At 44.6% G+C, this 16,251-nt stretch overlaps 1 protein-coding gene across 1 annotated transcript; it reads left to right on the forward strand.

Annotated features, from left to right (window-relative positions):
• The first annotated feature begins 1,935 nt into the window (after positions 1–1,935).
• On the forward strand, positions 1,936–14,899 carry chrna9a (cholinergic receptor, nicotinic, alpha 9a). The gene is made up of 7 exons (XM_056280132.1): positions 1,936–1,981; positions 2,173–2,318; positions 9,666–9,820; positions 10,090–10,270; positions 10,468–10,819; positions 12,103–12,722; positions 14,729–14,899. Exons 1-7 carry the CDS (start codon positions 1,936–1,938, stop codon positions 14,897–14,899), a joined length of 1,671 nt encoding a protein of 556 aa, XP_056136107.1.
• The last annotated feature ends 1,352 nt before the right edge of the window (positions 14,900–16,251 follow it).

Consider the following 16,251-nt stretch of genomic DNA (forward strand, 5'->3'; position numbering starts at 1 on the left):
AAGATTTTTTTTACATCAAACTTTGCTTTCGTTAAAGAATCCTCCATTTGCAGCAATTACAGCATTGCAGACCTTTGGCATTCTAGCTGTTAATTTGTTGAGGTAATCTGGAGAAATTGCACCCCACGCTTCCAGAAGCAGCTCCCACAAGTTGGATTGGTTGGATGGGCACTTCTTTGAGCAGATTGAGTTTCTGGAGCATCACATTTGTGGGGTCAATTAAACGCTCAAAATGGCCAGAAAAAGAGAACTTTCATCTGAAACTCGACAGTCTATTCTTGTTCTTAGAAATGAAGGCTATTCCATGCGAGAAATTGCTAAGAAATTGAAGATTTCCTACACCGGTGTGTACTACTCCCTTCAGAGGACAGCACAAACAGGCTCTAACAGGTACTATTTAATGAAGATGCCAGTTGGGGACCTGTGAGGCGTCTGTTTCTCAAACTAGAGACTCTAATGTACTTATCTTCTTGCTCAGTTGTGCAACGCGGCCTCCCACTTCTTTTTCTACTCTGGTTAGAGCCTGTTTGTGCTGTCCTCTGAAGGGAGTAGTACACACCGGTGTAGGAAATCTTCAATTTCTTAGCAATTTCTCGCATGGAATAGCCTTCATTTCTAAGAACAAGAATAGACTGTCGAGTTTCAGATGAAAGTTCTCTTTTTCTGGCCATTTTGAGCGTTTAATTGACCCCACAAATGTGATGCTCCAGAAACTCAATCTGCTCAAAGAAGTGCCCATCCAACCAATCCAACTTATGGGAGCTGCTTCTGGAAGCGTGGGGTGCAATTTCTCCAGATTACCTCAACAAATTAACAGCTAGAATGCCAAAGGTCTGCAATGCTGTAATTGCTGCAAATGGAGGATTCTTTGACGAAAGCAAAGTTTGATGTAAAAAAAATCTTATTTCAAATACAAATCATTATTTCTAACCTTGTCAATGTCTTGACTCTATTTTCTATTCATTTCACAACATATGGTGGTGAATAAGTGAGACTTTTCATGGAAAACACAAAATTGTTTGGGTGATCCCAAACTTTTGAACGGTAGTGTATATAAAAGTGCAAACAATACTGCAAATGATCCAAAATAGCGATGGATGGCTACATGGAGTAAATAAGAGATATCCATCTACTGAAAAGAAACCTGCAACGCAGACAAACGAGGGCCTTTGAATGCATTTAGTTCTCTCGGTCTCTGAGACTAATAGCGCAGCAGAGTTTGACGGTGTAATTGCCCAGCCTTCTCGGGTTGCCGACGTGCCTGACAAACAAAAAGTCTACAGCCAGCGTTGCACATTGCTGGACTTACCGTAAAGATTTCTATGACCTCTGCGTAATAAGACCCGGCCTGCGTTTCCTGCCGTGGGTAGCATGTGACATTCGTGTAGCATGTTACGGTGTGACTTGTGTGTTCATCTCTGACTTCCTGGGCACGGTTCAGCATCGGTTGCTGTACATGCGGCTGACACCTATCAGTACCTGTGTTAAGTCGGTAAGTAGGAGTGTGTGTACGCGAGTGTGTACTGTGTGTGTGTGTTTGCAAACACACATACTCGCGCGCCTCATACACAGCTAGTCGTGGTCATGCACACGACAGACAGGGCTGCAGGCATTAGATTTCACCCGGTGCCTATGTGCTATGTGATACCGTGGTGTACCTGGGGTTTTTTTGTCTTCATGCGTGCCCTTGGGTCCTTTTCCAGAGCAGCGATCACACACAGAGGGGGGACAGTGACGGAGGGGAGCTACGACTAACAACTAGTGAAGCATTCAGAGCCCGTGACGGGATGCTACCGTTCTAGGATTTTCTGCGGTCAAAGCGGGCACAGCCACGCCATGGAGCTCAGATTAAAGCAACAGCTCGGATGAGGACCCGGCCTGACTTGGTGACTGGTTTTTTGAATAATTGATCCCTCCGCTTGTGACAGGTTGAAAATGAGGACGGCCGCGCTGATGGTTTGGATCAGCTTGTTGGTACAAGGTCAGTTCTTTGTGATGGAGCGGATATGTGATTGATGAATACACTCTCGTATGAAACTCGTTCTCCGTTTTGACCCCCGGATTACCCGTTTCAACCTCTTTCTCTTTTACCCCAACATACCCTGCCACCGTTTGTCTTGTTTTGACTTTGCACCCCCCTCCATTCCCCCTCATATCCTCTCTTTCTGTCAGTATCTCATGGTGCCCAGGGTCACTATGCACAGAAACTTCTGAATGACCTAATGGAGAACTACTCCAGTGCACTGAGACCTGTAGAGGACACAGACAAGGCCCTCAACGTTACCCTGCAGGTCACCCTGTCCCAGATTAAAGACATGGTGAGTGCCAGAGGTATTCAGCCACGTATTATGGCCCCGATCGGAGTTTAAGGTGATGAGGTGTGGTTAAAATGGGGTAAAATTTAAATGCTTAACTGTGTCTCATATGGCTCACTTTTCTATGGTTGCCAGTGGAGATATGCAGCCATAGACACACTGCCGGGGAAAAGCTCAAGCAAACCTGACCACGCAGTGCATAGAAGAGATATGTGCTTAACATCACAGATCAAGGAATCCAAATCACATAAAATGCCCAAAGACACAGATCAGACCTGACTGCAAAAAATAAAATAAAAAATCTGCTAGGTCAAATATATTACTTTGAAAGCCACATTGAGGTCATTCTACAATTTAAGAATTAGTCTTTCAGTCTAACGGATAGTATTGGCTCCCAGAATCTGTTGTGCACATACGAACCACTGGATGTGAACAGCTTCTTACTCGAAATTTTCGTTCCACCTTAAAAGTGACGTTATGTCGCCTATAGGGGACTCCATTGACTCAACTGTCAAGACTATAAGGAATACAGGTAACGTCCTCGGTCCAAGACCAAAAGAAAAACTGAAAGAAAAAGTGAAATAAACAGGGACTGTCCAGTTTGCATATTTGTATGTAATGTATTTCAGAATGTGGAAAATCTATATTAAAAAGCTCAGAATAACACAACACGACATGTTAAGACTATAGTTAAATAATCACATAACGTTCTGCTTAATTCTCCTTAACTAAATATCAAAAAGTCTCAACAATCTGACACTGTGGTGTCCCACTCTGTATGACTGACTACTTAAATCCCGAAATTTAAGAAATCTTACTATAGCATTCTTTATTACAACCCTCTGAACATGGCCCGTGTGATTATACAGTCATAATGCAGTCTGACTGCACTTTCTGCTTAACTACAATCCCTCCTAAATATCAAAAAGTCTCAACAATCTGACACTGTGGTGGCACACTGTACACAGCTGAGCATCAAACTGCTGAATTATAACACTGAGGTACACAGAAGGGACAGTCAGAAGACCAGCTGAGGGGGATCGAAGGGTGCGGCAGGGGATGTACTCCTGGAGGAGTTCAGAGAGGTAGATGGGGGGGGGGTATGGAGGGCTTTAAAGGTGAGCAGAAGTATTTTTTAGTTAATGCGGTATTCAATGGGGAGTCAGTTAGGCTGGATTAGAACTGGAGTGATTCAGTTACTAGACCGAGTCGTAGTGATGAGTCAAGCAGCTGAACTTTGGTCGAGTTGGGGTCTCTTGATTAAATTAGTGGAGATGCCGCAGAGAACAGCACTGCAGTAGTCAATCCGGGCTGTGACAGGACTTCAGTTGAGGACTGACACAGGGCTGGGTGAAGTCTGAAAATGTTGCAAAGATGAAAAAATGCAGTCCACCTGACGTGTTTGGTGTGAGATTCTGTCCAAGATAACACCAAGATGCTTGACATGGGCGGAGAGTGCAACCGATAAATCGTCAATGGTGAGGTTGAGGTTGGAGGATTTGGACAGGGTAGATTTGTAGCTGATGAGCGAGACCTCCGTTTACTGACATCGAGATTCAGGAAATCTTTAGTCATCACTCTGATGACTAAAAATTTCCTGAAACTCGAGGAGGGGTGCGGGGTGGTAGAGGTGGGTTTGGTTGATAGGTAGAGCTGCGTGTCATCAGCATAGCAGTGGAAATGAACACCATGATGACCGAGGATGTTGCCAAGGGGAAGATTATGACCACGTCACACATGCCATGTTCATGGAGCTGGAAAAGAGGAAGGCCAAAGAGGAGGTTTATGGATGTGGTGAGGGAGCACATGCAGGTGGCTGGTGTGATGCAGAAGACAGGAAGAGATGGAAACGGATGATCCGCTGTGGCGACCCCCAACGGGAGCAGCCGAAGGTAGAAGTAGTAATATTATCGGAATCAACCTACGCATGCGTCGGCGTGAACCATCTGCGTTGTAGATGACGTTTTTTTGTCTTGTTTTTGGCCACCATTTTACGCTACACTTTTGGATCCTGGTTGTTTGACCTATATATTTTAACACGGTATAAAAAAAAATCATTGGACCTTCAGGCCTTAATTTCGACTGCTGCCAGTTTAATAAGGTTAATTTTTAGCCTGGTGGATAGGCTAGCCGGTCACTTTCTATTTGAGGATTTTAAGCTTTTTGCACTTTTATGGAAAGCCCCCCCAGACCATACAGCATCGACCCAGGACAATGATCCCACTATTCCGTGGTCTGGAGGTGAAGCGATCCACTCTACAGGCCTCTCTACCCTGGGGGAGGACGTGTGGCTCAGCCTTGGAGCAAAACCTAAGACCCAAGTTTGCTCAACGCCATCAATCCATCTGAGAACCTTGGGTCCAGGTTAAGAACTGTAAAAACCACCTGGCTAAACACCGCCTCCAACCGCTTTCAGATGAGGCTTTCCAGTACACCCTGATCCAACTGGCTGTCCTTCCTCGGCTGCTCCTCCTGACCTTTCAGCAAATGGATTTGACATTCTGGACAACAAAGATTTCCCTCCGCTGACCAGTGTGTCGCATCCAGGAGTTGAATGCTCACCATCGGCTACTGCTCACCACCCCGGATCCCGAAAGGAAACCTCATCTGTTCGACGTATACGAGGCAGTGTCCAAACACTCTGCTGGCTCTAAACTGGTCACTGGTGGCATCCCCCCTGGTGCCGTTTCCCCCACACTGGCTGGGAGCCCCCATCCAGCGGTGTATGATGGTCGGGTGCGCTCTTCTACTGCACCCATTCCACAGCTACCTTCTGTTCTGATTGTGGGTGACTCATCAGGGACGTCAGGTCGAACAGAGCTGCAACACGCTGCTTTCCAGGTGCCAAGGTAAATGACATTCTGGTAGAACTTCCTAGTCTGCTATCCCAACATACCTCTGTTGAGAACGTTGTCGTTCACGTTGGCACAAATTATATTCCACGGCAGCAGTCAGAGCTTTTAAAATCGGATTTCATGCATCTTTTTAACCTTCTAAAACTTAGTAAGAAGGAAGTTTTTATCTCTGGCCCACGTCCCGGCACTGGTCGTTTTATCAGACTTTTGCAGCTTCACACCTGGCTGCAGTCGCAATGCTCTCGTTTATAATTTGGTTTTATCGACAATTTTAATCTGTTCTGGGAGTGCTCTTCTATTTTCAAACGTGATGGACTCCATCCAAATCGAGCAGGCTCACGAATGCTGACTGCAGACGTGTCTTATTCCATTGTCTCCAACTCTCGTGTTTGTGCTATCGACAATAACGTTTGGTGCCCGCACACAGGAGCCCACAGTTCCGTCACTAATTGGCGTCCCCAGGAGCAGAGTGGTTCCAATTTCGGTTTCGTTGTAAACCATACTTACTCAGGTCCTTTGGTGGGTTCGATTCATCATACCAATGACCGTCACTCTGCCATACTAATTCCTGTAATAATAAACCATAGACACAGACCCCGTAATCTCCCTGTAACATACAGGGAACTAAACAATTTGTTGCCAGTTCGGAGTTCAGTTATCAGTCCCCCACAAAGCCATGCATCTCAGACAATAAACATGGCTTTATTAAACGTCAGGTCGCTAACTAATAAGTCATTTTTAGTTAATGATCTTATAAGTACCTATAACCTGGATTTCACCCTACTGACCGAGAACTGGCTGTATAGAAATGGCGCAGTCGCGCTTATTTAGACTGCACCTCCTGGCTTCAAATTCATCCATACCACCAGATCTGATAAGAGAGGCGGTGGAATAGCTGCTGTTTTCTCTGATTCCTATAGCTGCAAGGAAATCCCCCTCGGGAAATTCTCGTCTTTTGAATATTGTAGCGAATTAAGGGAGCAGCCCGGGAGACCGTCGCCACAGCCGGGACGCGAACCCGCGTCTCCCACACCGCAAGCGACAACGTTAACCAGTCGACTAAAGGCCCCGACCCGTTAGTCAAGGACCAACGTGTCTACTTATCCGTGCATGTTACAATACCTTGCTCTTACGATACATTGTACTGCTACGATTTTAATAATTACTGTCTATCGGCCACCATAATCTAAACATGGCTTTCTTGATGAACTTTCGGAGCTACTGTCTATGGTTTCCACTGATTATGATCGTTTCTTCATCCTAGGTGATTTTAATGTTGATGTTGACAATCAAACAGACATCGATGCTAGAAACCTAATCGGCTTACTGGAGGCATTTGCTCTCACTCAGCATTTTCCGGACCCACCCACAATAAGGGGCTCACTCTTGACTTAGCCATATCAAAAGGACTTAATATTACGGTACCCTGTGTCATGGATGTTGCTATCTCTGATCACATTTGTATATTTTTTGATGTCTCAGCTCTTCCTGTAAAACAGAAGAGCACTCAAATTATCCAAAAACGCTTCATTGACAATAATACAATTGAAACCTTTCAGAAAACCGTAAATGAGTTGTCGCCGTTCATGTCATCTCAAACTGAGGATCTTGTGAACGACTTCAACTCAAAAATATGAAATATATCTTTGACAACATTGCACCTGTTAAAACTAAAAACAGAAAAACAAAAAGCCCCCTGGAGAAATGGAGTGGTTATTAGGCAGCTTAAGAGAGACTGTCTCCAAGCAGAACGACAGTGGAGAAAGATTAAACTTCAGGTTCACCATGAAATTTACAAGGATAGACTGAACAAGTACAGCAAAAAGATTTAACAGGCCAGACAGCCTTTTTTCTCTACAATCATTAATGAAAATATTAACAATAGTAAAGTGCTTTTCTCTGCTATTGATAGACTTGTTAATCCACCATCTCCAAACCCATCAGAGATGCTGTCCACTGAAAAATGTGAGCAATTCGCTACATTCTTCAATAATTATTGCCATTAGACAGAACATTAGTGCCTCAAGATCCAGTAATGAACCTACCCTCCAAGTCTAGACAATATTGTTAGGCAGCTCAGGTCGTCCACCTGCTGCTTGGATCCTCTCCCTACCAAATTTTAAAAAAATGTTTTTAATTGCTTAGCACATGACATTTTAGAAATTATTAACTACTCTCTTCAGGCAGGTATATTTCCTGCAGCACTTAAGACAGCTGTCGTTAAACCACTTCTGAAGAAGAGTAATCTTGATGCGACAGTTATTGCCAACTACAGGCCCGTCTCCAACTTACCATTCCTCAGCAAAATCCTTGAAAAAACAGTTTATTCTCAAGTTAATAACCATTTAATATCTAACAACCTTCTAGGCATTTGTCAATCAGGTTTTCGAGCTCACCATAGCACAGAAACAGCACTTATCAAAGCTGTGAACAATCTGCATATGAACACAGATTCTAATAAATTGTCTGTTCTTGTGCTCCTGGATCTCAGTGCTGCTTTCGACACTGTTTATAATGATATTTTGGTAGAGAGATTAGAGAAATGGGTCGGCCTTTCTGGCCCGGTTCTCAACTGGTTTAGAACATACCTTCAGGACAGGCAGTTCTTTGCGTCTATTGGAAACATTTCTTCGGCCAAAGGTGTGGGCTACCCCAAGGTTCGATTCTTGGACCACTACTATTCAGTCTCTATATGCTCCCACTTGCACATGTTATACAGAAACACAAAATAAATTACCATAATTATGCAGATGATTCACAACTGTACATATCCCTATCTTCTGATGACCTAGCTCCCATACGTTCCCTAATTCAGTGTATTGACGATATTATTTTATGGATGTCCTAACTTTTTACAACTGACCAAAGACAAGACAGAAATACTTATTTTTGGTGCAAAGACTCAGACAGAGAATTGCAGCTCATCTCAGCTCTCTGTCTCTAGAGTACAAAAGTGAAAGTAGAACTCTTGGGGCAATCATAGACAGTTATCTGAAATTTAAGAACCACATCAATCATCTCACAAGATCAGCCTTCTACCATCTTAAAAACATTTCAAAACTAAGGGGCTTTCTATCAATATCAGACTGTGAGAAATTAATCCATGCATTTATAACAAGTAGACTAGACTACTGCGATGGACTATTCACCGGCCTCCCAAAATCAGTTGTGCGCCAACTACAATTAGTTCAAAATGCGGCAGCACGTGTTCTCACCAGAACTAAAAAGTATGAGCACATTACACCTGTTCTTAGATCTCTGCATTGGCTCCCCGTTAAAACTAGAATTGATTTTAAAATTCTTTTAATTGTATACAAAGCGCTAAATGGCCTTGCACCACGCTATATAAAAGACATGTTAATTCCTTATAAACCATCAAGAACGCTCAGGTCCAATGGCAGTGGTCTTTTAACCATCCCTCGTGCTAGGTCTAGAGCAGGGGAAGCTGCATTTTCTATTTACGCCCCAAGTAGATGGAACACCCTGCCTTAGGACCTGAGAGAGCCCCCCCCCCCCACACTAGACACATTTAAAAGCAGGTTAAAAACCTTACTTTTTATTTAAAACAGCCTACAGCTAAATTCATAGTGTGTGTGTGTGTGTGTGTGTGTGTGTGTGTGTGTGTGTGTGTGTGTGTTTTATATATTTTGCTATTTTTATATATTCTGCTCTGTTGTTACTTTTAATTAATCAGTGTTTATGGCACTTTATATATTTTACTAACTCAGTTTTAAACTTGTTTGTACTTTTATAAAATTTGCCTGTACTTTTATTTATTTATTTTTTGTGAGGGGGGGGATTTTATTGATTTCATTGTTTTATTGTGTGAAGCACTTTGTGTTACATGTGTTTGTATGAAAAGTGCTATCCAAATAAAATCTGATTGATTGATTGATTGATAGTAGTAGTAGACACATGCCATGTGCAGAGGGACAAAATTAAGAAATACTACCGTAAAATTTCTTAAATTTCAGGATTTTGGCAGTCAGTTATACTGCGTGAGACACCACGGTGTCAGATTGTTGAGACTTTTTGATGTTTAGGAAGAACCATGGTAAGTAAGTAGAAAGTTCAATCAGGTTATTTGATCATTTAGTTATAGTCTAACATATCAGGTTTTGTTATTCTGAGCTTTTTAACATACATTTTACACATTCTGAAATACATTCCACACAAAAACGCAAACTGGGCAGTCACTGTTTATTTAATTTTTTTCTTTTGATCAAGGATGTTTACTGTATTCCTTATAGGGTTAGTCTTTTGAAAAATTACTAAACAGAGTCCCCTATAGGCGAAATAACGTCACTTTTAAGGCGGAATAGAAAATTCGAATAAGCTGTTGAATAAGAAGCCAAGTTCAGCCTCGCTGGATGCCAGAGGTGAATTATAGGTTTTTTGGGGTTTTTTTTTTTTTAATACAAGAATGTTTTCTTGTGTAGGGCCGTGCATGTCCTCAAGTGTCTGCTCAAACCTTTGTGTGTCTCTGCATGTGTAGGATGAGAGGAACCAGGTCTTGACCACCTACTTGTGGATCAGGCAAATCTGGCACGATGCCTACTTGAAGTGGGACAAGGAGGACTATGACGGCCTGGAGGTGATACGCATTCCCAGCGACCTAGTCTGGAGGCCAGACATTGTACTCTACAACAAGTCAGTAACTTGGAGAGGGGGAGGCAAAGAGAAAGAGAAAGACAGTAATGACAAAACTTGAAGTAACAAGATAAAAAAAGGAACTAAACAAACGGCACAACTTTATATTAATTTTGCAGGCAATATTTTGTGGGTGGTTACTTTCTTTCTACCTGTATGCTTATGCATTGAAATCTTTTATACGTGGATTTTGTTGTGTGCACGTGCTCACATACATGCTGGATTTAGCGCATATCCCCCCCTACGTTTGCCTCTTTATATCGCTATAGAGCAGATGATGAGTCGTCGGGGCCCGCTGACACAAATGTGGTGCTGCGCTACAATGGGGAGATCATCTGGGACTCTCCAGCCATCACCAAGAGCTCCTGTGTGGTGGATGTCTCCTACTTCCCCTTTGACTGGCAGCAGTGCAACCTAACCTTTGGCTCCTGGACCTACAATGGCAACCAGGTGCACAAACCACAGATGATACAAGCGATGAGAGGGAACACAATATTGTTTGTCCCTGTTTTTGTTTTTTGACAAACACATGGATGCAGGGACTAGCAATCACACATGGACACACGTGTGCTCAGTGCGACTGGAAACAAATTGTGTGTGTGTGTGTGTGTAATGCATAACTGACAGTGTGTTTCTGTGTGTCCCAGGTGGACATTACCATGGGGATGAACAGTGGTGACCTGTCAGACTTTGTGGAGAACGTGGAGTGGGAGTGCCATGGCATGCCGGCAGTTAAAAACGTCATCATGTACGGCTGCTGCTCCGACCCTTATCCCGACATCACCTACACCCTGCACCTTAAGCGCCGCTCCTCCTTCTACATCTTCAACCTCCTACTCCCCTGCTTCCTCATCTCGTTTCTGGCCCCGCTGGGCTTCTACCTGCCGGCCGACTCAGGGGAGAAGGTTTCTCTGGGGGTCACCGTGTTGTTGGCCCTCACGGTTTTCCAGCTCATGGTGGCTGAGAGCATGCCACCGTCTGAGAATGTGCCCTACATAGGTGAGTGGCAAAGCCTATACCATCCATCCATCCATCCATCCATTACCCAAACCGCTTATCCTGCCCTCAGGGTCGCGGAGATGCTGGAGCCTATCCCAGCAGTCACTGGGCAGCAGGCGGGGAGACACCCTGGACAGGCCACCAGGCCATCACAGGGCCAAAAGCCTATACCATAAAAGAAATTTATATATTTTCAAGCGAATATTCAGGAATTTCTTTAGTTATTTTACACCATTCACTGCTTAAAGCTGCCAAGAGACTTTTTCACGGATTATTTATCAGTCTCAGTTTGATTTTGATGCCTCGATATGATCAGCGTAAGCACACAAGATCATCTGCTAGGAGATTAGGGACTGCTATATAGTGATTTCAAATGCTTGTCTCTGGGTCAGATTCCCGTATTTATGATGCACAGGTGGGATAAATAGCCACAATTAAAGATACATTACCCCATATATTGCAAATACCTATTTTTCCAAAACACTGCTATGTCTCTTCTTCTTCTCTTCAAGACAAACACAACAGCTACTGGAGGCTGAATGTAGAGCTTGTGACTAGAAATGTATAATACAAAACAGTCATTCTACCGCTTTTGTCCATGGGGGCAGAAAACCCAGATAGCAAAATTGCTGTGGCCCGGACCCGTCCCACACTCGACACTTCATCCGGCCCACATACCGCATGGAATGATGCCACATATTTGTCAAAGGTGGCCCATTTTTGTTTAGTGATAGTTGGGCCATATTCACCATTTACCACACGGGCCACTTCAGTGTCACATCAGGGTCACATGGGCCACTTCAGGGTCACATGTTGCCGAGAGCACAGCGTCTTTGCCAGAAAGGCCCACATTTGATTTGGCATATTTGGGCCATATTTGCTATTATACATGTGGGCCAATTCAGGCTCACATCCATTTTGTCAGGGCCAGAAGAAGGCCATCAGTGCCGCATCATTTGCGGAAGTGGCCCACATCCGGGTGCTATCTGGGAAAGTAAAAAAAAAAACCTCATAGCAGTTTTAAAGCTCTGATTTCTGGAAGTGCATTAGGTGAATTACAGATCAAAATCAGTTAAACCTCTACATGACTGGAAGTATATGTACTGCCTTGAAGTATTTGTATATTAGCTTTAATATCTGTTGGGGCCTATTTACTGTGGCAAATCTTTCTAGATGAGTTGTTGAGTCAAATATGTATGTGAGACTGAGAAAGGTTAAGGCATTTGCGCGTGATAATTATCTCTTCCGTGTCACTTCTGTCTTCTCTCTGTCCACGCCTACAGGAAAGTACTACATAGCAACCATGACAATGATCACCGCCTCCACATCTCTCACAATCTTCATCATGAACATCCACTTCTGTGGCGCTGAGGCCAAGCCAGTCCCTCATTGGGCCAAGGTCCTTATCATAGATTACATGTCAAAGATCTTATTCGTCTATGAGGTGGGGGAGAACTGCACCACACCGGAGAGCGAGAGAACCCCACTCTACTCCGAGGAACCCATGGGCGAGAAGAGCTGTTACCACGGCGATCGTTTCCACGACAGCCTCTACCATCACGACACGGACCCCCACCAGTACAGCAACGGCCACGCGCCGCACCGCCACGGCAAGCGGCAACAGAACCACAGCAACCTCCGCCAGGCGAACGGCCACGTCAACAACGGCAGCCACCACTTCAACAACCACAACAACCACACGTCGGGAGTGGGGAGGGCCGAGGGAAAGAGGGAGCCCCCGCGGCACTACCACCGCATCCAGCGGGAGGAGCTGGACTTCCAGGCACCTCCTCTGGAAAACCTCCAGCACCTGAACGGGGTGCTGAAGGACCAGCTGCTGTTCCCCCCCGAGAAACGGATCGCAGCTTGCCCCTGCAGCTGCTCCTGCCCGCAACACAAACAGGTGAACCACCAAAGCATGTTTTTGTTTCCCTTTTTAAATACTTCACGATTAACAAGTAGTTTACCCATGCATTTAGGCTTAGGGCTTAAAATTAAGGGAGATTGTTTTTCTTTAAGCTGTGATAACTTTTTTCATAGTAAAGTTATGTCCATTCTCCGAACCGCTTGTCCTGCTCTCTGGGTCGCGGGGATGCTGGAGCCTATCCCAGCAGTCAGGCGCCCTGGACAGGCCGCAAGGCGCCCCCCCCCCCCACACACACACACACGGTGGCACAGTGGTTAGTGCGGTGGCCTCACAACAAGAAGGTTCTGGGTTCGAGCCCCGGGGTTTGTCCTACCTTGGGGGTCGTCCCGGGTCGTCCTCTGTGCGGGGTTTGCGTGTTCTCCCCGTGTCTGCGTGTTTCTTCCGGGTGCTCCGGTTTCCTCCCACAGTCCAAAGACACGTAGGTGAGGTGAATCGGCCGTACTAAATTGCTCATAGTAAAATATTAACTTTTCATTGTTATTACTGTTTCAATTGTGCCGTTTGAGACGAAATGACACATTCGTCTTCACTTGAGACCTTTCGCTATTGCTATTCTAATCGCTGGCGTAATGGTAAATACGCTGGCGGGAAACGTTAGTATCATATGGGAAGTGACGCATTTTACGTAACATCCGGTTTCCCTTAGTAGACGCCAGAGGCCCAGTGGACGCTGATGCTAACTTGCCCGGGGATTTAGAATTGTGTCTTTTTTTCGTTAATGTAGTTTATGAAGAACGCAGATTATTTACCAATAAAAAGACGTTATTACCATTCCACTTGTTTGCGTTGTTGATCCACCGTGTGCACGCTTTTTTTGTTGTCCGATGTCGACTGCAGAATGAGACTGCAGTTGCGAATTCTGACCAGGGTGCTGTTATTGTGCGATAAGCTATCACGTGGACTTTTAAAAATGAATCTTATCACATTTGCGGGCTTATTTAATTGCTTCAAAAGAGATCCAGGATTTTCAAGACTCAAAACTAAAGTGAGCAAGTAGCATGACAACTTCCGGCCCTGAACGTTGACCGCTACCAATTTTCAAAAGGTAGAGGCTAGTTCCCATCGATGCAGAGAACGGAAATGGGAGTAGAGAAAGGTCAACTGAGCATGCGCGAAATGCCTCTACCGTGCTTCCACACGTCCCGCCTAGCATCCAGGCGCTGGGATTCTAGGAAGACGCACCTCTACTCTGCGTCTGATTAGCTAACTTTAACCCTAACCCCGCCCTAACCTTAACCTACCCAAACAACGGAGGCAACGAGTACTTGCGCATGCTCAGTTGATCGTTCTCTGCAGCGATGGGAACTAGTGTAAACTACTAATAAAACACGTTAGTCCCTAGCTAACAGGTTTGACCGTTTAGCCGAGCGGTTAGTGACGTCGCTTTGTGGTGCAGTACACCTCGTATCGAATACCGCACCGGGCAAGAAACTAATTAATTACACTAGCCTCTACCATTTTCAAAACCACGTATCTCTCCCCACTAACAGTGGGTAGGAATACATCTTTGAAATAGAAAGTTTAATTTTTTTCGTGTCGATCTGAAGAAAATCAAACCAATCTTGAGCAAAGTTATGGTCGGGAAACAATTCTGACCTTTTCATGACCCTGACCAGATTGCCTGCTAAATTTAAGGGACAGTGGCCCGTCTTCCCTGAAATGTAATGGGAGTTTGGTGCGGATATGTTTTTGGTAGAGTTGTTGACTGATGAACATACTGACAAACAGATGTGGAACCGGCACCATAAAAATATCCCTCGGGGAGGTGTAATGAGCCGCACAGATGGGTAGTTTCGTCTGAAGGCATGCCCTGCAGGCAGGGATGGAGGGCAAGCAAGGTAGTGATTCTGTTAGGTCAACAAGCTTTGCCCATCATCAAGTTTTGTTTTTTTTTTGTTTTTTTGGGGGTCTTTTTAGACGAGAACGAGGAAGAGCGTGAGGCTTTTCCGGTACATCAGGCCTGTTCAATTTGTCTCTTTCAGGTTGTGAGGAACATCCAGTTCATTGCCAACTGTTTCCGTGAGCAGAGAGCTACTTGCGCCAAGGGAGCGGAGTGGAAGAAGGTTGCCAAGGTGATGGACAGGTTTTTCATGTGGATCTTCTTCATCATGGTTTTCCTTATGAGCATCCTCATCATCGCCAAGGCATCTTAAAAGCCTTGTCATCATCATCATCATCATCATCATCATCACTTATTGACGGACTGAGCCAGACTCACCTCCTGTGAAATGTGTTTTATTTTCAGGCGTCATCCAATGTTGATAATACAGTAAAACAATCAAAACAAACTTCTGAGTGTGTGTGTGTGTGTGTGTGTGTGTGTGTGTGTGTGTGTGTGTGTGTGTGATATGTGTGTGTGTTTGTCTACGTGAGTGCTTGTCTAAAGGTTCATAGATCCTTTCTGTTGTGACACAAAGAAAACGGGACCACTGCATCTGTATGAACTCTTGGATGTACTTTAACACATGCAGAGAATCTCACGCAGGTCAGTCATTTCACGACGCCTTATAGACAGTGTGAGGGAGCAGTGGAACGGAAAATCGATACAGGTCTTGACTGGAACATACATGGCTTCTCCAATATTCATGATCCAACACACAGACGGGCAGCCCCACTGTATAGGCATTAAGTTACTTAAATTACATTTTAACCAGCCAGCTGGTGCAGCAGTACAACAGTAGAATAAGCTTTGGAGTCGAGGATGCCAGCATTCCCTGCAACCACTGGTCAGGTTCCCAGACAATAAACCAGAGAAAATGGTGCGTGCTAAATGTGTAATTCGTAAGTGAACCGTGCAGAGGACGTACATTTTTTCCCCTTGTTTTGGACCAGCAAGTACAGTAAATATCCCAAACCCTCTTATACGCAGACACATTGGCAGAATGGTAGTCGTTCAGTGGATGTGAAATGACTCCCTACCGAATGACGCAATATTTTAAACGGAAACGTCTGTCGTTCCGTCCAATCACTGACACAATAAATCAGCCCAAGGCTTGGAGTTAAACCTTTTGGACAAACCTTACAAAGATGTTAACATATCAATAAAATGTTTGATATGTCATTGATAAAGTCGTTTGGCGACCGATACTAATTTATATAACTAAAAAGTGAAGTTAAGAAATTAATTTGAGGTGCTCATAAGGGTCTGGTGTACATTATTGTAGAAAATCAATCTTAAAAAGAAATGTATGTTTATTCTGACGACTGTAAGCGCAATGTCCACGGCGATAAATACCTTTTCTAGATGAGTGGTTATAACCATGTCCCATCAACCACAAACTGATTTTCCCAAAGCTGGTTTGTTGAGACGTCATGGAGACGTCATGTTTCAGTTGAGGCTGGAGGAGGCAGCTGTCACAGGTCTGTTGCCTTTCTACCCCTCTGTCCTGGATGCATGGAAGCTCCTGAAGGCCTCCGGGGAGCCTGCCGCTATGGCTGCTCTGTGGCTGTTTGAGGAGCCACCGTTTTGCAACAGCTTCATTCAGGCTCCGGGCCCTGTCCTCAG

Source organism: Lampris incognitus, chromosome 5 (assembly GCF_029633865.1).
Source record: "Lampris incognitus isolate fLamInc1 chromosome 5, fLamInc1.hap2, whole genome shotgun sequence".
NCBI classification, from domain to species: Eukaryota; Metazoa; Chordata; class Actinopteri; order Lampriformes; family Lampridae; genus Lampris; species Lampris incognitus.

What these genes read in the sequence shown, in the direction of transcription:
- chrna9a (XM_056280132.1), top strand. Translation starts at nt 1,936, where the DNA reads ATGAGGACGGCCGCGCTGATGGTTTGGATCAGCTTGTTGGTACAAG. An exon ending in GATCAGCTTGTTGGTACAAG is followed by an intron (nt 1,982 to 2,172) that starts GTCAGTTCTTTG and finishes TCTTTCTGTCAG; the next exon opens with TATCTCATGGTGCCCAGGGT. An exon ending in CCTGCCCGCAACACAAACAG is followed by an intron (nt 12,723 to 14,728) that starts GTGAACCACCAA and finishes TGTCTCTTTCAG; the next exon opens with GTTGTGAGGAACATCCAGTT.